This window comes from Ranitomeya imitator, chromosome 9 (assembly GCF_032444005.1).
Source record: "Ranitomeya imitator isolate aRanImi1 chromosome 9, aRanImi1.pri, whole genome shotgun sequence".
Classification (NCBI taxonomy): domain Eukaryota; kingdom Metazoa; phylum Chordata; class Amphibia; order Anura; family Dendrobatidae; genus Ranitomeya; species Ranitomeya imitator.
Genome location: NC_091290.1, coordinates 38,327,655 through 38,353,575, shown reverse-complemented (window position 1 = coordinate 38,353,575; position 25,921 = coordinate 38,327,655). Strand labels below are relative to the sequence as shown.

Genomic DNA, 25,921 nt, shown 5'->3' with positions numbered 1-25,921 from the left:
GGACTCAAGTTTAGGAGGTTTCCAGATATTTTCACCAATTTTTTTAACCATGTTTCATAACGGGTGACTTTTTTTTGTTGTATTAAACAATCACAAATAAGAAAATGAAAAAATCTTGACTTTGCGCAAAATTCATGATCCGCATGCACCATGTTGAAGGGAAAAAATGAATACCACTAAGAAAAGGAAAAAAAAACCATTAAAAAAAACATGCAAATGGTGAAATTGGGCTTTTTTTTGTGAAGAAAAAAAAATAGTGTTCCAATAAACTACTGCGACATTTACATATAAACTCCAGGTGTATATAAAATTACCGCGGAAAAGAAAATAGCTGAAAACACTTGTGCAAACATACTGATTAGTGGAGATATATTCACATAAAAAAATTGGCAAATGTACAATGATGACTGGGGCCACAATGGCTATCCATTAATTTATCTGCAGCGCAGGACAACCGTGAAGAGTGAGGGCCATGAGGACACGGCCATAGTAGTGACGACCTGCAGAGCCTTCAGCTCTAAGCGCTGCTCGCTGTCTGGGCTCCGATAATATGGCACCGCCTTTCCCTCTAGCGCTCAGTCGCTGCCTCTTTCCGGTCACGTGATCGCGCGGTTATATAACACCGGAAGTGTGTCGCCGGTTCCATTTTGCCGACCTTGCCGCAGGGTGATCGCATCGCAGCTCCTTTTGGGGGGAAAAAAAGAGACAGCATGTCCTCTGCAATGACGCGTCTGTTCCGGGTGCCCCGGCTGGCACAGCTCGTGTCCCGGAGGGGAATGTCCTCTTCTCAAGTGGCGAACGCTGGGGTCAAACCTGTGGTGAGACGTCAGGCAGTGTGTGTGTGTGTGTATATATGTATATATTGTATATAGTGTGTGTCAGGCTGTAGGGAGCAGGGCCCGGCGGGAAGTGGAGCCTGTTTCTGGGTCTTGCTGGGATGGTTGCTCTTAGCAACTATTCAGTTTCTCCATCCTCAGTGTATGGCAGCTCCTATGGACAGTTGCCTATAGTGATTATTTTGCACCCCTAACCTCGATGTATGGCAGGACCCGTGCATTGGTTGCCCATGGCAACAATTTAGCGCTGCCATCCTTGGTGTATGGCATGTTCCGTACAATGGTTGCCCATAGCAACTATTTAGCGCCTCAATGTATGGCAGGTCACGTACTACACTTTCCCATAGCAACTGTTTAGCGCCTCCGTCCTCAGTGTATAGCAGGTCCTGTGTAACGGTTGCCCATAGTGACTATTTAGTGCCTCAGTGTATAGCAGGTCCTGTGTAACGGTTGCCCATAGTGACTATTTAGTGCCTCAGTGTATAGCAGGTCCTGTGTAACGGTTGCCCATAGTGACTATTTAGTGCCTCAGTGTATAGCAGGTCCTGTGTAACGGTTGCCCATAGCAACTATTTAGTGCCTCAGTGTATAGCAGGTCCTGTGTAACGGTTGCCCATAGCAACTATTTAGTGCCTCAGTGTATAGCAGGTCCTGTGTAACGGTTGCCCATAGTGACTATTTAGTGCCTCAGTGTATAGCAGGTCCTGTGTAACGGTTGCCCATAGTGACTATTTAGTGCCTCAGTGTATAGCAGGTCCTGTGTAACGGTTGCCCATAGCAACTATTTAGTGCCTCAGTGTATAGCAGGTCCTGTGTAACGGTTGCCCATAGCAACTATTTAGTGCCTCAGTGTATAGCAGGTCCTGTGTAACGGTTGCCCATAGTGACTATTTAGTGCCTCAGTGTATAGCAGGTCCTGTGTAACGGTTGCCCATAGTGACTATTTAGTGCCTCAGTGTATAGCAGGTCCTGTGTAACGGTTGCCCATAGTGACTATTTAGTGCCTCAGTGTATAGCAGGTCCTGTGTAACGGTTGCCCATAGTGACTATTTAGTGCCTCAGTGTATAGCAGGTCCTGTGTAACGGTTGCCCATAGCAACTATTTAGTGCCTCAGTGTATAGCAGGTCCCGTGCAACGATTGCCCATAGCAACTATTCAGCCCCACCGGTGTCCTTGGTGTATGGCAGGTCTTGTGCAATGGTTGCCCTTAGCAAAAATTGAGCACTGTCGCCCGAAGTCTATAGCAGCGCTTGGTGCAATTGTGTGGTGTTCTGAGAACTCGGATGCTCCAGTGTAGGTCTGAGTTTTGTCCTTGCATTTAGAGGGATTGTCCACAACGTTTTGTTACACGTAATCAGGTGCAGTGCCCCATTATCAGAACATGTATAAACCACAGCCTAGTTTCTGTAGTTCTGCTCGGTGTCCTTGGGAACCTTCTGCCATAGATACTTCCCTTCACTGCTATGGACTGTACCATTCCTGCTATGTGATGGTGGAGGAACCGTAAATTGTTGGCTTGAAATGGGTTCCTTTATCTTTTTAAAAAGGTAAAATTGCAATTTATCTCTGAAATTCTTTGCAATAATTTTTTTAAACATTTTTTAACAGCTTGTTGGTAAGATTACCGGCCACCTCATTGGTGACTGGATTTCTTGGTAAGGAGAGTGCAGTGTTACAGGATCTTTGCTACACAGCGTGCAGTTACTGCTCTGAAGTTGGCTGGATCCTCAGGACACCCTGAACTCAGAAACTGTGCCCAGTATATTCCTTCATATTTGCTAATTGCCAAAAGGCAGCATTTCCTTGTGCTGTTTGGGCTATTAGGAATACGGACATGTTGCAGAGTGCTTCCCTTATGTAGGATAGCCTATTAAACCCACAGCAGCTTATAGGGGGTTTCCAATAGGGATTCTAAGTTATCCTTAAGATGATTTCTCAGGATAAGATCCATCAGGGTCTGACAGCAGCTTACTAAACCGTATAATGGAGCGGCAGAGTTCTGCCCCTTACACAACTAACAGCAGGTGGTCAGATTCCACTGATGCCGATTACCGATTATAATAAGACATCACTAGCCCAGGAGAGGAAAACCCCTCTAACCTTAGTGTGCTTAGTAGCAGAGCTTCTTTAGTTTGAACAGATAAAGCCCCCGTTTATAAACTTTGTGAGCATAGAGGGGGCTGTTACTATATTGGACCGATGCAGCAATCTGATGATTTTGCTTGGGAAACCTGCAGGGCAGCTATTCATCCAGATGAGTCCATGTCAGTCTTCCAGAGTAGCAACACTCTGGACTATACAATGGACCCCTTCATTATATAAGTCAGTCATTTTCTGGTTTCAGAAAACAAAGTGCTTTACTCAACCTCTGAGTCTCTGCTCCCGATGTCTGCAGCACTAGGGCTGTTGCATGCTGTAACGATCAGAGCGCTCAGCTGCTTGTATGGTCTACTTTGGCAGAGCCACTGATCTCACTGATGAGCTGCAGTGCTGTCTACATAATGTCAGTGCTAAAGACAATAACTAGCAGTGGCAGAGACTCGCCACTGGAACTGGGGAGGGCAAGTAAAAGATGGTTTGTTACAAAAATTAATGAAAAGAATGGAAAAATAAAACCCCTTTAAGCATGTACTAATGCATGGAGCCTAATAAACTAAAATAATTGTTGTTTTCAGTTGCTGCAGCAAAAATGCTCAATTTCTTTACATGTTGCTGTCGAGGTCACTTAGCCTTTGGATCAGATCTTTAGCTACATTTTATTTGTGTTCTGATGGAAACAGGTTTGTAAATTCTTAAAGGGGTATCTGAAGCAATCCTTGTATATTCACAGGTCCCATGTAATGGGAAGCATTGGATATTGTGCTGTCAGCAACCTCTGTCCCCAACTCCAGTCCTCAAGGCCCACCAACAGGTCATGTTTTCATGATTTCCTTTGCATTGCACAGGTGATGCAATTATTACCTGGGCAAGACTAAGGAAATCCTGAAAACATGACATGTTGGTGGGCCTTGAGGACTGGAGTTGGGGACCCCTGTTATAGTCAATGGAGTGATAGCCCTTGCAGAAAGAGCGGCATGCAACTCTCCCAACAAGCGTTATCAGGGTTATCACACATTAGTTGATGATGTTGATACTGACAAACATATTGTTAAATTCAAGATACTAGCTGCCTGTAATACAGCGAATGCTGAATGACTTTGTTGCATAATCAGAATGATTGGAGTGTTCTAACATTTCTCATTTTTTCTACAGGAATCCATTATTGGCCTCACCACATTTATGATCGTATTCCTGGTTCCATCGGGCTACATCCTCTCCCACCTGGAGGAGTATAAGAAGAGAGACTGATGCGGACATGCTCCATTCAGCTTTACTGCATTCCATTTCCAGCGTTGTGAAGCCGCACGCTGGTTCTAAACGCACATTCATTTGTCTGTTACAATAAATCCTGTTTACAATCCTCCTATAACATGCTGTTTGTCATTACTGAAGATTTTGAGAACCAATGGTGCACACATGCCTCACTTCCTGAAAAATGCAGCAAATAAAACATTAACATTATCTCCAGTGCCCCGTTACTGCTATGCTTACTAGCACACTTTATTCAACTAGGTTGGCTGAAGGAGAATAAGGCTGGGTACATGCTGCTTCTAAAAGTGTTGTAGAGGAGTCAAGTGATGCTGTACACCAGGGGTGCACAACCTGCAGTGGCCTGATGCAGTGCTGTCTGTAGAGAAAATTCTCCTGTGGATAGTTTCCATGTTATAACAGGACTGGTGCACAGCTTAGGAGCAGAGATGGACAAATTCCTATTATGCACAATGTATTGGTTTATGGGTACATCGTGTTTTTTGCCAGACAAGAATATATGAAGTGGCTCACTTTTTGGACTTCATGGGAGTTGTGAAAAAGGATGTTACAGCACCGATACTCTGCATTAAGGATATGTGCACACGTATTCTTGGCCACTGCGGATTTTTCCGCAGCAGATTTGATAAATCTGCAGGGCAAAAACGCTGCGTTTTTGCGGCAGATTTATCGCGGATTTACTGCGGTTTTTCTGCTGTTTTCACTGCGGTTTTACAACTGCGGTTTTCAATAGGAGCAGCTGTAAAACCGCTGCGGAATCTGCAGAAAGTGACATGCTGCGGAGTGCAAACCGCTGCGTTTCCACGTGTTTTTTTTCCGCAGCATGTGCACAACGTTTTTGGTTTCCCATAAGTTTACATTGAACTGTAAATTCATGGGAACTGCTGCGGATCCACAGCGTTTTCCACAGCGTGTGCACATACCCTTAAGGATGTACAGGTCCTTCTCAAAAAATTAGCATATAGTGTTAAATTTCATTATTTACCATAATGTAATGATTACAATTAAACTTTCATATATTATAGATTCATTATCCACCAACTGAAATTTGTCAGGTCTTTTATTGTTTTAATACTGATGATTTTGGCATACAACTCCTGATAACCCAAAAAACCTGTCTCAATAAATTAGCATATCAAGAAAAGGTTCTCTAAACGACCTATTACCCTAATCTTCTGAATCAACTAATTAACTCTAAACACATGCAAAAGATACCTGAGGCTTTTATTACCTCCCTGCCTGGTTCATTACTCAAAACCCCCATCATGGGTAAGACTAGTGACCTGACAGATGTCAAGAAGGCCATCATTGACACCCTCAAGCAAGAGGGTAAGACCCAGAAAGAAATTTCTCAACAAATAGGCTGTTTCCAGAGTGCTGTATCAAGGCACCTCAATGGTAAGTCTGTTGGAAGGAAACAATGTGGCAGAAAACGCTGTACAACGAGAAGAGGAGACCGGACCCTGAGGAAGATTGTGGAGAAGGACCGATTCCAGACCTTGGGGAACCTGAGGAAGCAGTGGACTGAGTCTGGTGTGGAAACATCCAGAGCCACCGTGCACAGGCGTGTGCAGGAAATGGGCTACAGGTGCCGAAATGGGCTACAGAGAAGCAGCACTGGACTGTTGCTAAGTGGTCCCAAGTACTTTTTTCTGATGAAAGCAAATTTTGCATGTCATTCGGAAATCAAGGTGCCAGAGTCTGGAGGAAGACTGGGGAGAAGGAAATGCCAAAATGCCTGAAGTCCAGTGTCAAGTACCCACAGTCAGTGATGGTGTGGGGTGCCATGTCAGCTGCTGGTGTTGGTCCACTGTGTTTCATCAAGAGCAGGGTCAATGCAGCTAGCTATCAGGAGATTTTGGAGCACTTCATGCTTCCATCGGCTGAAATGCTTTATGGAGATGAAGATTTCATTTTTCAGCACGACCTGGCACCTGCTCACAGTGCCAAAACCACTGGTAAATGGTTTACTGACCATGGTATTACTGTGCTCAATTGGCCTGCCAACTCTCCTGACCTGAACCCCATAGAGAATCTGTGGGATATTGTGAAGAGAAAGTTGAGAGACGCAAGACCCAACACTCTGGATGAGCTTAAGGCCGCTATTGAAGCATCCTGGGCCTCCATAACATCTCAGCAGTGTCACAGGCTGTTTGCCTCCATGCCACGCCGCATTGAAGCAGTCATTTCTGCCAAAGGATTCCCGACCAAGTATTGAGTGCATAACTGAACATTATTATTTGATGGTTTTTTTGTTTGTTATTAAAAAACACTTTTATTTGATTGGATGGGTGAAATATGCTAATTTATTGAGACAGGTTTTTTGGGTTATCAGGAGTTGTATGCCAAAATCATCAGTATTAAAACAATAAAAGACCTGACAAATTTCAGTTGGTGGATAATGAATCTATAATATATGAAAGTTTAATTGTAATCATTACATTATGGTAAATAATGAAATTTAACACTATATGCTAATTTTTTGAGAAGGACCTGTATGTCTGCACCGAATGACTGTTCAAACACTTGTTACATCATGGTGTGGCCAAACTGTTCAGTGCATCTACTTGTTTTCCATCTACCTCTGGCTCTCTATTTTGATTGACGGCACTGACTTTATAGGGTTGGGAATGGGCAGAAATGGAGGGAAAACAAGTAGGTTGAAAGGTGGACTGGTGTGTTTGGCTGAGCCAAGGGTGCACCTAAGCGTGCCTGTACTTGGTTTCAACAGTTATTTGGTGCTGACAGTCCCTTTAAGGGTATGTGTCCACGTTCAGGATTGCATGAGGATTTGGTCAGTATTTTTCATCCGTATTTGTAGCCAAAACCAGGAGTGGGTGATAAATACAGAAGTGGTGCATATGTTTCTATTATACTTTTCCTCTAATTGTTCCACTCCTGGTTTTGGCTACAAATACTGATGAAAAATCCTGACCAAATCCTGATGCAATCCTGAACGTGTGCACATACCCCAAGAGCTCCGTGTATGGTCTCCTCCCAATTTGGAGTGCTGATTGGAGAAGAAGGGGAAACCCATTCTACTTTGACTCAAAAAAACCAAAACAAAAATCTGTGCTTAGTGATCGGACATATATTTGATGCCTAAAACATTTACACCATTTAGCCAAACTTCTGCGCTCCAAAAAGTTTACTCCAGCATCACTTCTAGCAGGAATGTTAAACTCAAATACACCGAGGGCCAAAATTAAAACCATGGACAACTTTGAGTACTTAAGGAAAAACTTAAATTGCAGACTTTCTTATCAAATATAACAATGAACCTTTCCATGTGGAAACAAACTTAAAGGGTATGTCCCGGGAGCAACCTTCCACATGGACGACATGATGACACTACTGTATCACCTTGGAAAATTGATGACCTCCAACACATTATGAGTCTCGAATTGTAATGCCCGCACAGCCCTCTAGACCGTATGATGGGCCCAACATGAAAAAAAAACCCTCCTTTCCCCCGTTGCTCCGGTGTGTGCAGTGCATCTTCTGATCCTCTGCACTGCTCGGCACAGCATGCGCGGTGTAATGACGACATTGCGCCTGCTGCGCTGAGGCATCAGTCTCGGAGGGAGTGGACCAAACATACTCTGCGGGCCGGAGTCTGACGTGTGCTCGAGGGCTAGGCTATAGTTCTGTAGTCAAGATGTCCTAGCCACCATGCACTTGACTGCTGCAGCCAAACACTTGCCTCAGTGGTTTTGTGAAAATGTCACCTACAAGGCCATCAATTGGCTTCAGTAATTAGAGCAGGGGATACAAGTAATGTTTGGTTTTGTCCCTCCCCCACAACATTCTCTACTCTTGCCCAAGTTAGTCACATTTTTAATGTCTTAACAGTGAAAACTCTGCTTTGGAATCACAGCACTACTGATCTCTGCGGTGAGTCTGCTGATACAGGCACTGTTGGTAGACCTAGTGGGTGTTGTTTTGTGGCCAGTAACAAACCCTAAGACCTCATTCACACATCCGTGTTGCACACATTTTTTTTTTCTCTGATAGAACATGTACCCATTATAATTTATGGTGCTGTTCACATGTCCGTGCAAAAGTCATGGATTCCTGTCTGGGTTTTTCCCCCCTAACAATACAAATCTGTGGAAAAATACACGTACAGCACACGGATGGCATCTGTGTTAACACTGCAAAGTATATGAGACGTTTTGCAATGTATCCAGGTTTAGAAAACACTGGATACATGGACCAAACCCTGATGACACTGGTACCATTTTATCATATCTGTGTTTAAACACTGATATGTGAATGAGGCCTTTAATGTACTGATACGGCTTTGCTTTAGTGTTGTAATAAATGCCCATAATGTGTAATTATCTTAATTTCGTTGCAAGCAAAGGCTCGTTATCAAGCTATAAGTTCATAATTGCATCAATTAACTGTCCTCTGGCTAGTTTTCTTATTCAGCACAAACACTGGAGGTAGAAATGTCACCTTGGGCACTAAACTCAGCCAGAACTTGTTTTGCCCTAGATATGGAGACGAGCCGTCCAACTTCATTCTTTGTATTGTTTGTATATTGAACCTGTTTTATTTAAGGTGGTTTTCTGGCTATGAATCCAGCTATATAGAGAAAGCCAGAATTTTTTTTTCCTCTGCATAATATATTTTCCTTTCTCATGGACCTAGTTAGTGCCATCTTTTTACACCAAATAAAGTTTATTACGGTAACCCCTTAAGCCCCGAGGGTGGTTTGCACGTTAATGACCGGGCTAATTTTTACAATTCTGACCACTGTCCCTTTATGAGGTTATAACTCTGGAACGCTTCAACGGATCTTGGCGATTCTGACATTATTTTCTCGTGATATATTGTACTTCATGGTAGTGGTAAAATTTCTCCGATATAACGTGTTTATTTGTGAAAAAAAAAAAAAAAAATTTTTCAATTTTCCAACTTTGAATTTTTATGCCCTTAAATTACCGAGATATGTCACACAAAATAATTAATAAGTAACATTTCCCACATGTATACTTTACATCAGCACAATTTTGGAACCAAATTTTTTTTTTTGTTAGGGAGTTATAAGGGTTAAAAGTGGACCAGCAATTTCTCATTTTTACAACACCAATATTTTTAAGGGACCACATCTCATTTGAAGTCATTTTGAGGGGTCTATATGATAGAAAATAACCAAGTGTGACACCATTCTAAAAACTGCACCCATCAAGGTGCTCAAAACCACATTCAAGAAGTTTATTAACCCTTCAAGTGTTTTACAGGAATTTTTGGAATGTTTAAATAAAAATGAACATTTAACTTTTTTTCACAAAAAAATTACTTCAGCTCCAATTTGTTTTATTTTACCAAGGGTAACAGGAGAAAATGGACCCCAAAAGTTGTTGTACAATTTGTCCTGAGTACGCTGATACCCCATATGTGGGGGTAAACCACTGTTTGGGCGCATGGCAGAGCTCGGAAGGGAAGGAGCGCCATTTGACTTTTCAATGCAAAAATTGACTGGAATTGATATGGGACGCCATGTTGCGTTTGGAGAGCCCCTGATGTGCCTAAATATTGAAACCCCCACACAAGTGACACCATTTTGGAAAGTAGACCCCTTAAGGAACTTATCTAGATGTGTGCTGAGAACTTTCACCCAACCAGTGCTTCACAGAAGTTTATAATGCAGAGCCGTAAAAATAAAAAATTATATTTTTTCACAAAAATTATCTTTCGCCCCAATTTATTTTCCCATGGGTAAGAGAAGAAATTAGACCACAATAGTTGTTGTGCAATTTGTCCTGAGTACGCCAATACCCCATATGTGGGGGTAAACCACTGTTTGGGCGCATAGCAGAGCTCAGAAGGGAAGGAGCGCCATTTGACTTTTCAATGCAAAATTGACTGGAATTAAGATGGGACGCCATGTTGCGTTTGGAGAGCCCCTGATGTGCCTAAACATTGAAACCCCCCACAAGTGACACCATTTTGGAAAGTAGACCCCTTAAGGAACTTATCTAGATGTGTTTTGAGAGCTTTGAACCCCCAAGTGTTTCACTACAGTTTATAACGCAGAGCTGTGAAAATAAAAAAATTTTTTTTCACAGAAATGATTTTTAGCCCCCAGATTTGTATTTTAACAAGGGTAACAGGATCAATTGGGCCCCAAAAGTTGTCCAATTTGTCCTGAGTACGCTGATACCCCATATGTGGGGGGGGGGGGGGGACCACTGCTTGGGCGCATGGCAGAGCTCGGAAGGGAAGGAGCGCCATTTGGAATGCAGACTTAGATGGATTGGTCTGCAGGCGTCACGTTGCATTTGCAGAGCCCGTGATGTACCCAAACAGTAGAAACCCCCCACAAGTGACCCCATATTGGAAACTATACCTCCCAAGGAACTTATCTAGATGTGTTGTGAGAACTTTGAACCCCCAAGTGTTTCACTACAGTTTACAACACAGCCGTGAAAATAAAAAATCTTTTTTTCCCACAAAAATGATTTTTAGCCCTCCAAATTTTTACTTTCCCAAGGGTAACAAGAGAACTTGGACCCCAAAAGTTGTTGTCCAATTTGTCCTGAGTACGCTGATACTCCATATGTGGGGGGAACCACTGTTTGGGCGCATGGCAGAGCTCAGAAGGGAAGGAGCGCCATTTGGAATGCAGACTTAGATGGATTGGTCTGCAGGCGTCACGTTGCATTTGCAGAGCCCCTGATGTACCCAAACCGTAGAAACCCCCCACAAATGACCCCATATTGGAAACTAGACCTCCCAAGGAACTTATCTAGATGTGTTGTGAGAACTTTGAACCCCCAAGTGTTTCACTACAGTTTACAACACAGAGCCATGAAAATAAAAAATCTTTTTTTTTTCCCACAAAAATGAATTTTAGCCCCCCAAATTTTTATTTTCCCAAGGGTAACAAGTGAACTTGGACCCCAAAAGTTGTTGTCCAATTTGTCCAGAATATGCTGATACCCCATATGTTGGGGTAAACCCCTGTTTGGGCGCACGGGAGAGCTCAGAAATGAAGGAGCACTGTTTTACTTTTTCAACGCAGAATTGGCTGGAATTGAGATCGGACGCCATGTCGCGTTTGGAGAGCCCCTGATGTGCCTAAACAGTGGAAACCCCCAATTCTAACTGAAACCCTAATCCAAACATACCCCTAACCCTAATCCCAACAGTAACCCTAACCACACCCCTAACCCTGACACACCCCTAACTAATCCAAACCCTAATCCCAACCGTAAATGTAATCCAAACCCTAACTTTAGCCCCAACCCTAACTTTAACCCTAACCCTAACTTTAGCCCCAACCCTAACCCTGACTTTAGCTCCAACCCTAGCCCCAACCCTAACCCTAGCCCTAACCCTAACGGGAAAATGGAAAAAAATACATTTTTTTAAATCTAATTATTTTTCCCTAACTAAGGGGGTGATGAAGGGGGGTTTGATTTACTTTTATAGCGGATTTTTATGATTGGCAGCTGTCACACACTGAAAGACGCTTTTTATAGCAAAAAGGTTTTTGCGTCTCCACATTTTGAGACCTATAATTTTTCCATATTTTGGTCCACAGAGTCATGTGAGGTCTTGTTTTTTGCGGGACGAGTTGATGTTTTTATTGGTAACATTTTCTGACACGTGACAGTTTTTGATCGCTTTTTATTCCGATTTTTGTGAGGCAGAATGACCAAAAACCAGCTACTCGTGAATTTCTTTTGGGGGAGGCGTTTATACCGTTCCGCATTTGGTAAAATTGATAAATCAGTTTTATTCTTCGGTTCAGTACGATTACAGTGACGCCTCATTTATATCATTTTTTTATGTTTTAGCGCTTTTATACGATAAAAACTATTTTATAGAAAAAATAATTATTTTGGCATCGCTTTATTCTCAGGACTATAACTTTTTTATTTTTTTGCTGATGATGCTGTTTGGCGGCTCGTTTTTTGCGGGACAAGATGACGTTTTCAGCGGTACCATGGTTATTTATATCTGTCTTTTTGATCGCGCGTTATTCCACTTTTTGTTTGGTGGTATGATAATAAAGCGTTGTTTTTTGCCTCGTTTTTTTTTTCTTACGGTGTTTACTGAAGGTGTTAACTAGTGGAACAGTTTTATAGGTTGGGTCCGTAACGGACGCGGCGATACTAAATATGTGTACTTTTATTGTTTGTTTTTTTTATTTAGATAAAGAAATGTATTTATGGGAATAATATATATATATTTTTCTTTATTTAGGAATTTTTTTTTTTACACGTGTGGAAATTTTTTTAAATTTTTTTTTACTTTGTCCCGGGGGGGACATCACAGATCGCTGATCTGACAGTTTGCACAGCACTCTGTCAGATCAGCGATCTGACTTACAGCGCTGCAGGCTTACCAAGCGCCTGCTCTGAGCAGGCACTTGGTAAGCCACCTCCCTCCCTGCAGGGACCCGGATGCCGCGGCCATTTTGGATCCGGGCCTGCTGCAGAGAGGAGAGGTAAGAGACCCTCCAGCAACGCGATCACATCACGTTGCTGCGGGGGTCTCAGGGAAGCCCACAGGGAGCCCCCTCCCTGCGCGATGCTTCCCTGTACCGCCGGCACACTGCGATCATGTTTGATCGCGGTGTGCCGGGGGTTAATGTGCCGGTAGTGGTCCGTGACCACTCCTGGCACATAGTGCCGGATGTCAGCTGCGATAGCTGACACCCGGCCGCGCTTCCCCCGTGAGCGCGGCCGATCACATATGCCGTACTATCCTGTCACTGGGAATTAAGTCCCAGGTCACCTTGACAGGATAGTACGTTATATGGGATTAAGGGGTTAAAGGGTATATCCAGGACTTTATGGAAAAACAAAAAATGTACCAAACCACAAATAGATAATTGCAACTTGCCTGCCTATTGTGCCCTGCGCCGTTCTTACCTGGCACATAGTGGTCACAGACCTCTCCTGCCAGGGATTCAGCTGCCTCTGCTGACGTGTCTGGTGCGAATTCAGACGTCGTTTTGATTGACAGCCTGCTCCACTAGTTAGACAGCAGGAATCTGGCTGTCAATCAGAATGACGTTGGAAGTCCTGCTCCATCAAAAGAGCAGAGCAGAAAAGAAACCTCTGATCTGTAGAGGAGACGTCAGCAGAGGCTTCTGATTCCCCGGTAGGAGCAGTCTGTGGCGGGGAAGAACGGTGCAGGACACAGACAGGTAAGCAGTGACGCTGCTACCATTAGGCATATTCCTCACTGTAATGAGCGGGACCACGTGACCGCTCACACAGGGACTGCTGCCGGCGCTTAGAGGAGACATCGCTGGAGCTGGGTGTCGGTGAGTATTTCCTGGCAAGCGGGGGGGCGCACAGGGGATGGGAGGCGGGAGGGGATGCACATACTTTATTTTTAAGGGAAAAGAAAAAAAGATTTTTCATTCCTTCTCTCCAGCGAACGCTGCTGGGAAGAAGGAATGAATTCCGGCTTCAGCACCACACGCACGGGGGGCAGCGCTGAACTGTAGCGCTGCCTCTCCTGCGGGCGGTACGTGCACACGGAGGAGAGTGCACACTGTTCTCCGTGTGCACGTGTGCGGGACGCTTTGCAGACCGTGCTGCCGGCGAAAAACGGACATGTCTCCTTGTTTTCAACACGGACACAGTCCGTGAAAACACGGAGACGTGCATAGACCCATTCATTTGAATGGGTCTACGTGTGTCAGTGCCTCCGATATGTGAGAAAACTGTCACTACACGTACCGGAGCCACTGACATGTGAAAGAGGCCTAAAGCTGTTTTTTACTTGTTCCTTCAAATTCTTCTATTCGCCTATTCTGAACTCTATTTTCTACTTTTCTGTCTGTTTTTCATCTGTTTACCATTTTTGGCAAGGTTTTTGTATTTTTTTTTTTGTGTGTAAATGTCCCCCTTTCCCTGGAGTGATAAGTTTTGTGTGACAGAAATAATTGTGTAAATGTCACAGTTGAAGGAAAATGTTAACGTATCATGTAACTTTTTGTTCTGAAAAGGTGTAGAACAGAGAACTGAGTATTTTCGATTTTGCTCAAAATTCATGAACCTGCCTGCGCCATTTGAAGAATTTGTTGCTAAAAACTGCAACAAATAGCACAAGACAAAAATTAAAAGCGAATACAAATTTTTTGCAAATGATGAAATGGATCCTAACGGTACAGCACTTGGCTATCTCTGGCAGCTCCACATAAAATGAGTTCACAAGCTTGACTACTCTATTCAAATAGGGTCTGAATAATAATCTTTATTCCGCAGTGCTTTACAGTTTGCACACATTATCATTGCTGTCCCCATTGGGGCTCACAATCTAGAATCCCTATCAGTATGTCTTTGGAATGTGGGAGGAAACTGGAGAACCCGGAGGAAACCAACGCAAACACGGGGAGAACATACAAACTCCTTGCAGATGTTGTCCTTGGTGGGACTTGAACCCAGGACTCCAGCGCTGCAGTGCTAACCACTGATCCACCGTGCTGCACATGATCTAGAATTCTAGATGATATCACCTATTACTTCTACCCCCAAAAGACTGTGTAGACAGTGAAAGGCCCCCCAAGTACATTAGACCAAAGATGTCTGAACCAGCCGATCTCAACGGATTCAGCCGATGGTATAATGTGTATTGGAGCAGCAGCAACTGGTCAGGGAAGATGTTGAGAGTACACGTCCAATATTGGACTGGCAATCGCACTATTCTCCTAGAGATAAGATAGCGGCCAGCTTTCTCATAGAGAACACAGGAGCACCCGGCCGAGCGAGCGCTTGTGCATGGGAGAGTCGGTTGAGATGGCTTTTAGCCGACCCATCTAATTTGTATGCCCAGCCAAACAAGAAGGGAGGGCAATTTCTAAAAACATTTCATTTTATTGGCAGAGTTATCCTACAAATTGCTATGTAGGTGGTGGATTTTTCCCCGCATTGGTTTATACCATCTGACCTGAAGCGATAAACAATAGTGATGAGTGAACGTGCTGGGATAAGGTGTTATCTGAGCATGCTCGGGTGCTAACCAAGTGTCTTTGGTGAGCTCGAAAAATATGTTTGAGTTCCCGCAGTTGCATGTCAAGCAGCTGTTCCAACAGCCACAACACATGTAGAGATTACTTGTTTGTTAGGCAATTCCTGCGTGTGTCGAACAGCCGTGAGACATACAGCTGTGACACATTTTTCGAGCACTCCGAAGCGAAGACACTCAGCACACGAGCATGCTCAGATAACACCTTATCCCAGCACGTTTGCTCATCACTAGTAAACAACTCTCGATCGGCTGCAGGTTTGCCGATAGGCAGTCATTAAATATCGAGCTCAGACATGCCGACCGCACGTAACGTGTATAGAAAGATACTGTAGTTTGTGCAACTGGGCTGTCATAGTTCTCGGTGAGTTTTTTTGTGCCATTGGGATTCTATTGATATTGCATTTTTTTGATAAAATTGTCTTACCATAGGCTTCTCTATAAAACCTGAAAAAAAACCACACACTAATATGAGGCAAACAAAATTCAGTAAAATAAAACTGTCTAAAGTTCCAAGCTATGGTGACAGAGTTTTTTTGCAGGTAGAAAAAAAAATCAGAAAAATCAGACTTGTTTTTTTTAAGACGAATGTTAATTTTGTTATTTTAGACTTTTTTTCATGAAGTAGTTTTCAAAAGGTTTTTGAAGTTTAATTTTTTTCACACAGTGGTTTGCAGCCTTTTTACTTGACAGTCAAGTCTGAATCAGATTCCACAATCTTCCTCAAAGGAATGACATGCCATTTCTTCCTTTTTTTTTTTCTGTCGGTGAGGTTTTTAACAATTTGTCGGAAAAAAAACTAAAAAAAAAAAATCTTCTAGTAGCCTTGTTATTTTTATGAGAATTTTGCAAGGGACTCCAAAATCCACATGAAAAACCGTCTTCAAGTATTTCAGTAGGTTTCCTATTTCATACCTGTGGTGCTCATTGTGCTTTTTTTTTTGTTCTATGTGGGATAGAAGATTTCTACTGGCAAAATTCCTCTATTTTTTTTTTGTTACGTGGAATTTTCTGGCTGCTAAATTCACACGCAAAAATTGCATGGATGAAAAAAATACATTCTTTGCAAAAACATTTTATACGATTTTTATGTATGGTTTTTTTTTCCTGATTCAGTTGACTCAGTAGTCAAATTTGGAGCTTTTTTTCAAGCAGAAACCTTTCAAGAATTCATGTTCTTTCTTTATCTATGTGTAAAAAAAACAAGTGGGAAAATAGCACCGTGTCCATTATTGGCATCGATTACTCAAAGAATAGTTAAAGGGACTTTTCATGTGGATTTTGAAGTAGAATCGCAAAAAAATCCACATTAAAAAACCGTGACCATAGCCTAATGCGAACATGTCCTACGGGACACTTGAACCAAAACCTGCTATGGTGTAACTGGAGTAAACAAAAACTCAAGTGTGCACATGCCCTTATAGGAGAGCAGACAGGCGGTGAGGGAGGTGTGTGGTAAGTTTTATTATGGAAGGAGATGGGTTGTGTGATTTCTAAACAAGACAGCCCCCTCCAGAGGAGTTCTGGGGTTGCTGTCAGTGTGAGGTAAATCAAAGCGTGTTCAAACAGCGCATGCGCGCACTGAGAGGAGAAGCTCAGACTTTACGCTATAAACAGCAGCCCACGTGACATCCGGCAGCCTCGTGAGGTGAAGGCCTGACTTCCGCTCCAGGTCTCCCGGAAGTGATAGCAACGAACGCTGGGACCGGTGGGAAGATGGCGGCTGAAGAATCTGATCGTCTCCAGAGCGACTGTGACGGTGAGGGCCGGTGATGCTCGGGTGCAAGCAGTGTGTAGCCGCCGTGTACAGCCGCAGCATTACCGGGTTGTGGTCGGGTGGTATCAGCACGCAGGCTGCCGCTCTCCTCACCGTATTGTATGGGAGCCTCTCGGGGAGGCTGTGGATAGTGGGGAGCTGGGTGTGGGGGGCTCCTGTTACAGGACGGTGGCTGCACGTATGGCAGGTACAGGGTCACCGTTAATAAATGTTATTATTTGGGGTGTACTTAATTATTGATTCCTCTGTGCAGCGTAGAAAATGGTCATATGTACAAAGCCCCATATGTATTATGGGCGCACTCTATGTCTTAATCACTGAGGGAGGGGGGGGTCCCGGGGGCCTTTGAGTGTGGGGGGGGTGGGGGTCCCGGGGGCTTTCGAGTGTGGGGGCCCTGGGGGGTGGGGGTCTCGGGAGCTTTTGAGTGTGGGGGTCCTGGGGGGCAGTGGAGGTCCTGGGGGCAGTGGGGGTCCCGGGGGCTTTGGAGTGCGGGGGGTCCTGGGGGCAGTGGGGGTCCCGGGGGCTTTGGGGTGTGGGGGTCCCGGGGGGCTTTGGAGTGTGAGGGGGGGGGGGGTCCCAGGGTCTGATATATAACCGTTGTATAGCACAGGATACTCGTGGCCGGCATGCACTTGGACCATGTATATGTGCACCCAGTGTGAGGGTGTGTGCGCTCATTGAAAGCAGCTATCAGATCCGTCTGTGGCCTGACGTAAACCATGTACAGAACCACAACATCATAGCTTCATACACTGTGTAGTGGCCGCTTCTGTGGACTAATTGTATATGGAACTGTGCTGTTCTGATTGTGGGGGTGTCAGAACTATCCCATGGGTAGGGCATTAGTGTCACTAGTGATAAACCCCTTTAGAGAATACATTATCAGCATTTCTCTGACTTTTACAACCTACTGGAAGCAAAGTATACTGAAAGGATTTACATTATTTGAAGCTCTCGCCGGGGTTTGACTTGCCAATACTAATGAAATACTAGAATGCGGTCAGGTGACAGTAGAATAAACAAAGCTTCGTATTCCGGGTATCCATTGCCCTTAAGTTTTTAGGTTGTAAGCCAATAAACAGGTTTTCCTGGTTCAGAAAACCCCCGTTACCATGTGAGCTTGTCTTATTTAAAAAAAAAATAGTGTGCGTTAGTCGCTCTCCCTCTCTGTTATATGCATCACTGATGTCACGTCGAAAGCGCTGCAGCTCAGCGACTCTGCCCAAGTAGGCAGCATGGGCTGTTCAGAACCGCTGAGCTCACTGATCGGATGCAGCGCTGTCTGATGTCAGTGCTACAGACCATAATAAACATCAGAAGCATTGGCAGGAACTCTGCACTGGACCCAGGGAGGGTGAGAATAAAACGGTAAAAGAAACAAACAAAAAACCTGCAGCCAGAGAATAGGGTTTATCTTGTTAAAACCATAAACCCCTTTACTTTCTATTGTGTGAACCCGCATTGGTAGTTTCCTGATGTTAGCTTTTTGTTCTTTCCTTTTCCTGTATTGTAAATATTCTATAAGACTTGTTGAAGCCCCCCGAAAACATAGATGGCTGTTTGTTGAACGGTCCACAAAATGAACTTCTCAGCATAAGCAGAACCACCTAAAGTAAAGAGTAAACCTAGAAGTTTTTACCACTTTTTTTTTTTTTTTTTTTTCCCCCAACAGTAAAAGAAAAAAATCCACATCAGAAAGTCCCGGAGTTTCCCTGTTGTGTAAAGTCTTGTAATTTTAATATTCTTAATAACTTGTAAATTGTTTCTAAAAGATCTGGGTGACATCCAAGGCTGAGGTTAGAGCATCAATGGGGCTTTCTCCCAGCTTTCCTAGACTCCAACTGGCAATGTAGGATTTATGTCCGGGCCCGAGTGACTTTAGAGGTTACTTCTTGTAATCATTTTTTTTTCTCCTTTTTATGTTTGTATATTTTCAGGTGTAAATTGCCTAACATACGATGAAGCAATTATTGCCCAGCAGGACCGTATACAGCAAGAGGTGAGTATCTCCTGTTTATTCTGATGGTGAGAGGGAATCTCTCACCACACGTGCAAGATGAGCCATCTGGATACTTTCGCGGAGCTTTGTCCGTTTTCTTGCTAAGCTAATTGCTAAGCCAATTGAAATTGATGCTTGAATGAATGAATGCCGCTTATGTCTGTGGTGCAGGCTGTTCGAGACAGTGGTTATTTAATGGAGAGTAATACTTGCTCTGCTACTTTAGATTGCTGGACACACTCCGCTGCTATCCGACCGGTTGGACGTCTCTGTGCTCGACCAGGAATATGCTCCTGATGACCAAGTTTACCAAGACAAGATAAAGGTACATAGTACAGTTTATTACTAGTGATTAGCGAACATGCTCGGATAAGGTGTTATCTGAGCATTCTCAGGTGCTAAATGTCTTTGGCGTGTCTGAAAAATGTTCGAGACCCCCTGGCTGCATGTCTCGTGGCTGTTAGACAGCCTCAAAACATTGACCTCCTTAATGTGAGAACTGAAGTTTAGAACTGCTTACGTTTGTTTTCCCAGGACTTGCACAGAAGATATGCTTACATACGTCGAACAAGACCAGATGGCAACTGTTTCTACAGAGCATTTGGCTATTCCTATTTAGAAGCTCTGCTGGATGGAGGAAGTGAACTTGAAAGGTAAGGCAGTGAGTTTAGTTACTTGTGCATGATACAATATGGTATTATATAAGATATTATACCCGTAATTTCTGGGGTTTTAATGTGAGGGATGCAGTTTTTAGTCATTTGCACTTCATCTATGTCCGACTAAGTGACTTGATACATATGCTTTTATACAGATTGATAATGGATATAGACACTTGTGGTGGTTTTTTTTTTTTTTTTCTAATGCATATATTTGTTGCTAAAAATCAGTTTTGCAATTAAAGTTTGTTAAAGGGAAGGTGCCACATGTTTTCATGTAGTTTTTTTTTTTGTGTGAAATTAAGCTTAAAATGGTAATGAAAATGTATTAATGCACTGTTTGCAAACATTTTTAAATGAAAATTATGTATTTTCCTATTATCCTATTATCCTATTATGTATTATCCTAGGTATTTTTGTACCTAGGATAATACGATTAATCCCCAATCCCCACAGTTTTAAGCGTGCCCTAAAAACTCATTTGTTCAGACTGGCCTACCGCCTCAATGCATTAACCTAACGATCCCTGTGTGGCCTATATTAAAAAAAAAAAAAAAATTAATTAACTGGTTCATGCAGCTTTACATGAACACCCAAGCCTTACACTATGGCTGGTCCGAATAACTATAGCAATTGTTACCATCCACCTCTCGTGTCTCCCCTTTTCCTCATAGTTTGTAAGCTTACGAGCAGGGCCCTCACTCCTCTTGGTATCTGTTTTGAACTGTATTTCTGTTATGCTGTAATGTCTATTGTATGTACAAGTCCCCTCTATAATTTGTAAAGCGCTGCGGAATATGTTGGCGCTATATAAATAAAAATTATTATTATATTATTATTATTTTTTATAAATATATATAATTTCCACTAGGGAGAGCTTTTTCCGTTTTAGAACTCAAGCAGTTATAGTAAAGACTTGCCAGCTTTACTGTTAGCTGGAAAATTGGGGCAGTAACTGCTATCACATCACCATTTCCTTCCCCTTTTGGGTGTTCTAGTATCCCTGGGGCAGAATGAAGAGTAGCATCACAGGGCAGCACCATTTTGTGGGTGACTGCCCTGTAATCTATCACCAGTAGTTTTCTCCCTCCTACCAACCATCTTATCTGAGGGATTAATCATCGTTACTGCAGAGCAGCTGACAGCTCCTGCTCTGATAATGGTACCCTGTTCTTCCTTGATGTCTTTGCAGTCTCTGATACTCTGCCCTGACTTTTCTCCTGCATTTTTCTCCTGTCAATTTAGGATCTGTTCTGCTGGAAGCAGTACTGCTTATGTTAGCAGATCCGAGGGCTCCATGAATATGGCAGCAAAACACTCCCACTACTGTGAGTTGTGCAGCCCACATAGGTGTGCCCAGTTCACAGCAGTGACAGTTCTATTACAATAGATAGGGCCGGAGTCTGTCTGTTATCTCCTATGACTATGGGGTGCGGTATTATGGCACTGCGTTTTACCTGAAGATTTACTGCGGAATTCCTGCGTTTTTTGTGTGCGGATTCCTATTATGGAACAGGTGTAAAACGCTGCGGAATACGCACAAAGAATTGGCAGGCTGCGGAAAATACAACGCAGCGTTTATGCACAGTATTTTCCGCAGTATGTGCACTGCGGATTTTGTTTTCCATAGATTTACATGGTACTGTAAACCACATGGAAAACTGCTGCGAATCCGCAGCGTCAAATCCGCTGCGGATCCGCAACGTGTGCACATACCCGTATGGCGGATGTCATCAAGGGGTCTAGCTGAGAGGAAACCAGAAAGAGATAAGATTAACAAACTTCCCATCAGAACAGGCTCACCAAGGGATTCTCGGTAAACTCATTCTGCAGCCAGCAATTGAGTGGGCTTTACGGATTCTGTAACAAATATATATGTACTGTATATGTATTTACCTTTCCTCTCTGCCCATCTATTGCAAATTCATGTCCCCTCCATAACAGTAAGAAAGGTGCAAATTTTCTCCAACAAACTAAGAGTATGCGCCCACTTGTTAAAGGAAAAATTTGCATCCATTTAAAGACTAATAACTGTTCTGGAGGGGTCCAGAATCAGTGGAACACCACCAATTAGAGAAGGCTCTCTAATAAAAAAAAAAAAAAAAAAGTTATGAATATGCCAGACATGGCATTTCTGCGACCTTAAATGAAAGTATTAAAGTTAAAAGATGCGGAAATCATTTGAGGCATTTTTACAGATTTAACCTTGAGGAATAATGGTCATTTCATAATACAGCTGATGTTTGCAGCATTGATATTTTTGGATCATATTTCTTTTCAGAATAAAAAATTTAGGAGAGGTTATTTTATTAAATAAAACTTTGATTTTTCTTGTTATCTTAGATTTAAAAAATGGGATACTGTAAAATGCATAGCAGAATTTGTCTTGTACTGTTATGCCGATCAGTGCTGGCTTCATTAATTGTAAAGGTTGCACAGACTAGGAGGTGGTGGGGGGGAGAGGTCTCGTACAGAGACCCCCTGCTTGCATTGTGGAGCGTGCACACATGCCAGATGTCTTTTTCTTCCTGTGACCACCTGAAGTATGGCCCTAGGGTGCACCATTTTTGGTAGGTGGGGTTAATAAAAGGAAAAAAAAATTAGCAATGAGCGAACGTGCTCTGAAAAGGTGTTATCTGTGCATTCTCGGGTGCTATCCAAGTGACTTTGGCTTGCTGAAATATATGTTCAAGTCCCTATGTCTGCATGTCTCGTGGCTGTTCAACAGCCACAACCCATGTAAGGATTACTGAACAGCTGTGAGACATGCAGGCGCGGATACTGGTACATATTTTTTGAGCACGCCAAAGTCATCTGGTCACATTTGTTCATCACTACTTACAAATCAACTTGTTGTTGTTTTTTTTTAAACCACGTTTAATCATTATTTTTTTTTCCCCTATATTTTCAAGGTTTAAGGAAGTGGCAATGCGTAGCAAAGAAGAGCTAATCAAACAAGGGTTTACAGAGTTTACAATAGAAGATTTCCATAACACAGTAAGCTTTATTCCCTAATACTCTATTGTACCCTTTTCTCCTTGTAACGGTTGTGTCCCTTCCAGTTTAGGACACTTGTTCTGACACCCTGTTCATTCGTCTTGGCCATTGTTGCGACTTTATCTACAGGTCGTTCTTGTTTTTTTACATTCACAGTTCATGGATCTAATTGCTCTTGCAGAGAAACGTCCTGCAGTTTCTGAGCTCCTAGCAGCATTTAATGAGCAGACTGTGTCAGATTATGTGGTCGTCTATCTGCGTCTTTTGACCTCTGGACACTTGCAGAGAGAAAGTATCTTCTATCAGAACTTTATAGAAGGTGGAAGAAGCGTTAAGGAATTCTGCCAGCAGGTAAAACAATCCACGTGTACAATGAGCTATAGAAATTTTGGGATGGGAAGATCACGCTGCCAATGTGTAGTAGCTGTATTTTTATTAGATATAGAATCTGCACATTTTCCTTCTCGGGGCTTAAAATCTTATGAACTGGTTGTTTTTTTTTTTTTTTTTTTATCTGATCATCGTTTCATTGATAAAGAATATGTAATATAACAGGCCATCCATTTAACAGTAGCATGTCTATGGTTACATAATAGGGCATCACAATATTGTTATCCATTAAATGTAAACACTGTCCAGTTATGTTAGTCATCTTTATACCTTTATATAGTTCAGTAAAAATTAAGTCAAAAGCTATAAATTCAAGAAGTGCCACTTTTGTAGTGAGCCAGCATATGTAGTTTTCATTTTACGGAATCTGTAAGTAGGATCAACCCTTCTAACCAATCTATATAGGTATATAGTTCACAAAAAGTTGCCTAAAATGATGTCTTAATATCTGCGATCCAATGTTTTAGTTCTGAGAAATTAAATGTTTTTCTTAATATGTAAATAAGCTGTTAAGATCTCTGGGCCGAAGATAATCTCCCTGATACTTTACTTCCAGAGATTATTAGAAATGAAAGGCGGTGTTGGCAGTGTGAGACATGTATATCAGGAGAGCGGACTGTCAGTCATTACATGTCTCACACTGGTAATGCCCCCTTTCATTTAAAACCATTTCTGGCAGCAGATTCTCAGGGAGATCTATGTCCGGCCCATAGATCTTAACAGCTCATTTACATATTAAGAGCAATGTGGGTCTATCTGGAATAAAACATCAGATTGCAGATATCAAGGTATCATTTTATTCAGCTTCCTAAAACCTACATACCCACATAGATGAGTAATGAGGGTTGATCCTACTGACAGGTTTGCGTTAATACATACTATAGTTGGAAAAAGTCTGAATTGTCATGTCTTGTTGGCAGTGGTTTCTATGGCAATAGTAAACGTCCTATTTCACTTGGGCCGGTTTTACACGTCCATGCCTCTGGTACGTGTAGTGACCCTTTTCTCACGTACCGGAGACACTGACACACGTAGACCCATTCAAATGAATGGGTCTATGCAGATGTCAGCGTGTTTTCACGGACCATGTGTCAGTGTGCAAAACACGCAGACATGTCTGTTTTTGATTGTCAGCGCGGATCGCACGGACCCATACAAGTAAGTGGGTCGGTGTAAACATGTCATAGGGTTAAAATTGAAGCAAATTGTTTCAAGACACGGACAGCACAGGGATGGTACACACGGATATGACAAACGGACACGGATATCTCCGGTACAGGTTTTTCTGGTACCGGAAATATCAGGACGTGTGAAACAGGTCTTATTGGTATACTGTCATGTTCCCTTCTTGCCCTCTCACTTGGTGTATTACACACTCTGGCTCCAATTCATTGCTGTTTTTCTCCACTTTTCTGCAGTAATTTGCTCATTTTAGCATCTGCGTCTTAATCATATATATTTTTTTTTGCTCCATATATTTTTATTTTTTTTATTTTTTCTTTAGCGGGAACCTGTCACCAGAAGTAATGCTGTTAATCTGCAAGTTAACAGCATTATGTCCGGTGCCTGAACGTAGCTGGATGCAGCTGGGAGAAAATTATCTTTGTCCTCCCTGCCAGCATTTGGTTTCAGTCACAAGGATGGGAGCGGTTCAGTCACCGCTCAAAGTACCGTATACAGAACGACTGCTGTAACTGCATATTTCACTCTAGTCCTCACCTGGAGTAAAGTTTTTGACTGCTTTTTCAATTTGGCATTTTATTTTAATTTTTTGGTGCTAAAACATCTCAAACTGGTTAAAGACAAATTAAAGAACATTTGTTAGTTTTCACCAAATTGATGAACAGTGTGCGCCATTTCTGAAGCATTTGACTACGAAAAGACTGAAGCAAATGCCACAAGACAACTGACTTCAATAAATCGCAAATTATGAATTGGGCCCTGTACACTACACAATAATGCATTTTCGTGTATAGCCTGTAATTCACCATTTATTATGACTTTGCAATGCTAATTTTTTTTTTTTAATTTTTTTTTTTTCCCTTCTATTATCTCTGCTCAGGAGGTTGAGCCCATGTGTAAGGAAAGTGACCACATTCACATCATTGCTCTCTCCCAGGCCTTGAATGTTTCTATCCAGGTTGAATATATGGACAGGGGTGAGGGGGGCAGCACAGTCACCCATGTGGTTCCTGAGGGCTCAGATCCACAGGTGTTCCTGCTCTACCGACCCGGACACTACGACATTCTCTATAAGTGACCTGCTCTGTGTTGTTCTGTACACTCCTTTCCCCCAAAATCACATCCTCTCCCCTCCACCTTCCTCTGACCTTTAATCTGTTCCCCCATTATCTGTACATTATCCTCTGCTTGTTACGTTTTATTTCCATGGAGCAAAATAAATGAACTCTACAGACTCGTGGATATGTCGTTTTGGGGGGCCAGTATGGGCAGATCTGCGGGGGTGAAGCGGCAAATAAAATCTCACTGAGTGCTTGTAACTGGACAGACTTTGTTTTAGAATTGGGCAATGTTTACTTCTGTTTCCAAGTTTGGTTAATTTCTCCTGAGAGTCTATTAGAGTGCACTCCTCACTTGACCTCCTTATTTATAAATGCGGACAATTGATCTGGTAATACGTAATGTCTGCTTTGCAATACAGACTGATGTAATTCTGCTGTACAGTAAAAGGTTGTACACAAGTCCACCACCAGAGGGCAGACCGCTATAACACTTGTTCCAAAAGTACTGATAGAAGTTTCTGGGGTCTACAGGACTTTTTCTAAAAATAAAAACTTTCAGGAATTCTTCCTTTTTTTATGTAATGAAGAAACCTACAAATTATGCTTTAATTTACTGCACTTTTCTACACGGCTGCGTTATGACATTATTCCT

General features: G+C 42.6%; 1 protein-coding gene and 1 long non-coding RNA gene across 2 annotated transcripts; both read left to right on the top strand.

Moving 5' to 3' along the window:
* The first annotated feature begins 641 nt into the window (after positions 1-641).
* Positions 642-4,306, top strand: LOC138648736 (uncharacterized). The gene is made up of 2 exons (XR_011315181.1): positions 642-818; positions 4,090-4,306. It is a non-coding gene; the product is annotated as an uncharacterized lncRNA (long non-coding RNA).
* Positions 4,307-16,822: 12,516 nt separating this feature from the next.
* OTUB1 (OTU deubiquitinase, ubiquitin aldehyde binding 1) lies at positions 16,823-25,442 on the top strand. The gene is made up of 7 exons (XM_069740375.1): positions 16,823-16,963; positions 18,919-18,980; positions 19,207-19,305; positions 19,515-19,633; positions 22,552-22,636; positions 22,793-22,987; positions 25,089-25,442. The coding sequence occupies exons 1-7, from the start codon at positions 16,921-16,923 to the stop codon at positions 25,284-25,286; spliced, it is 801 nt and encodes a 266-aa protein (XP_069596476.1). The 5' UTR covers positions 16,823-16,920; the 3' UTR covers positions 25,287-25,442.
* Positions 25,443-25,921: the final 479 nt, after the last annotated feature.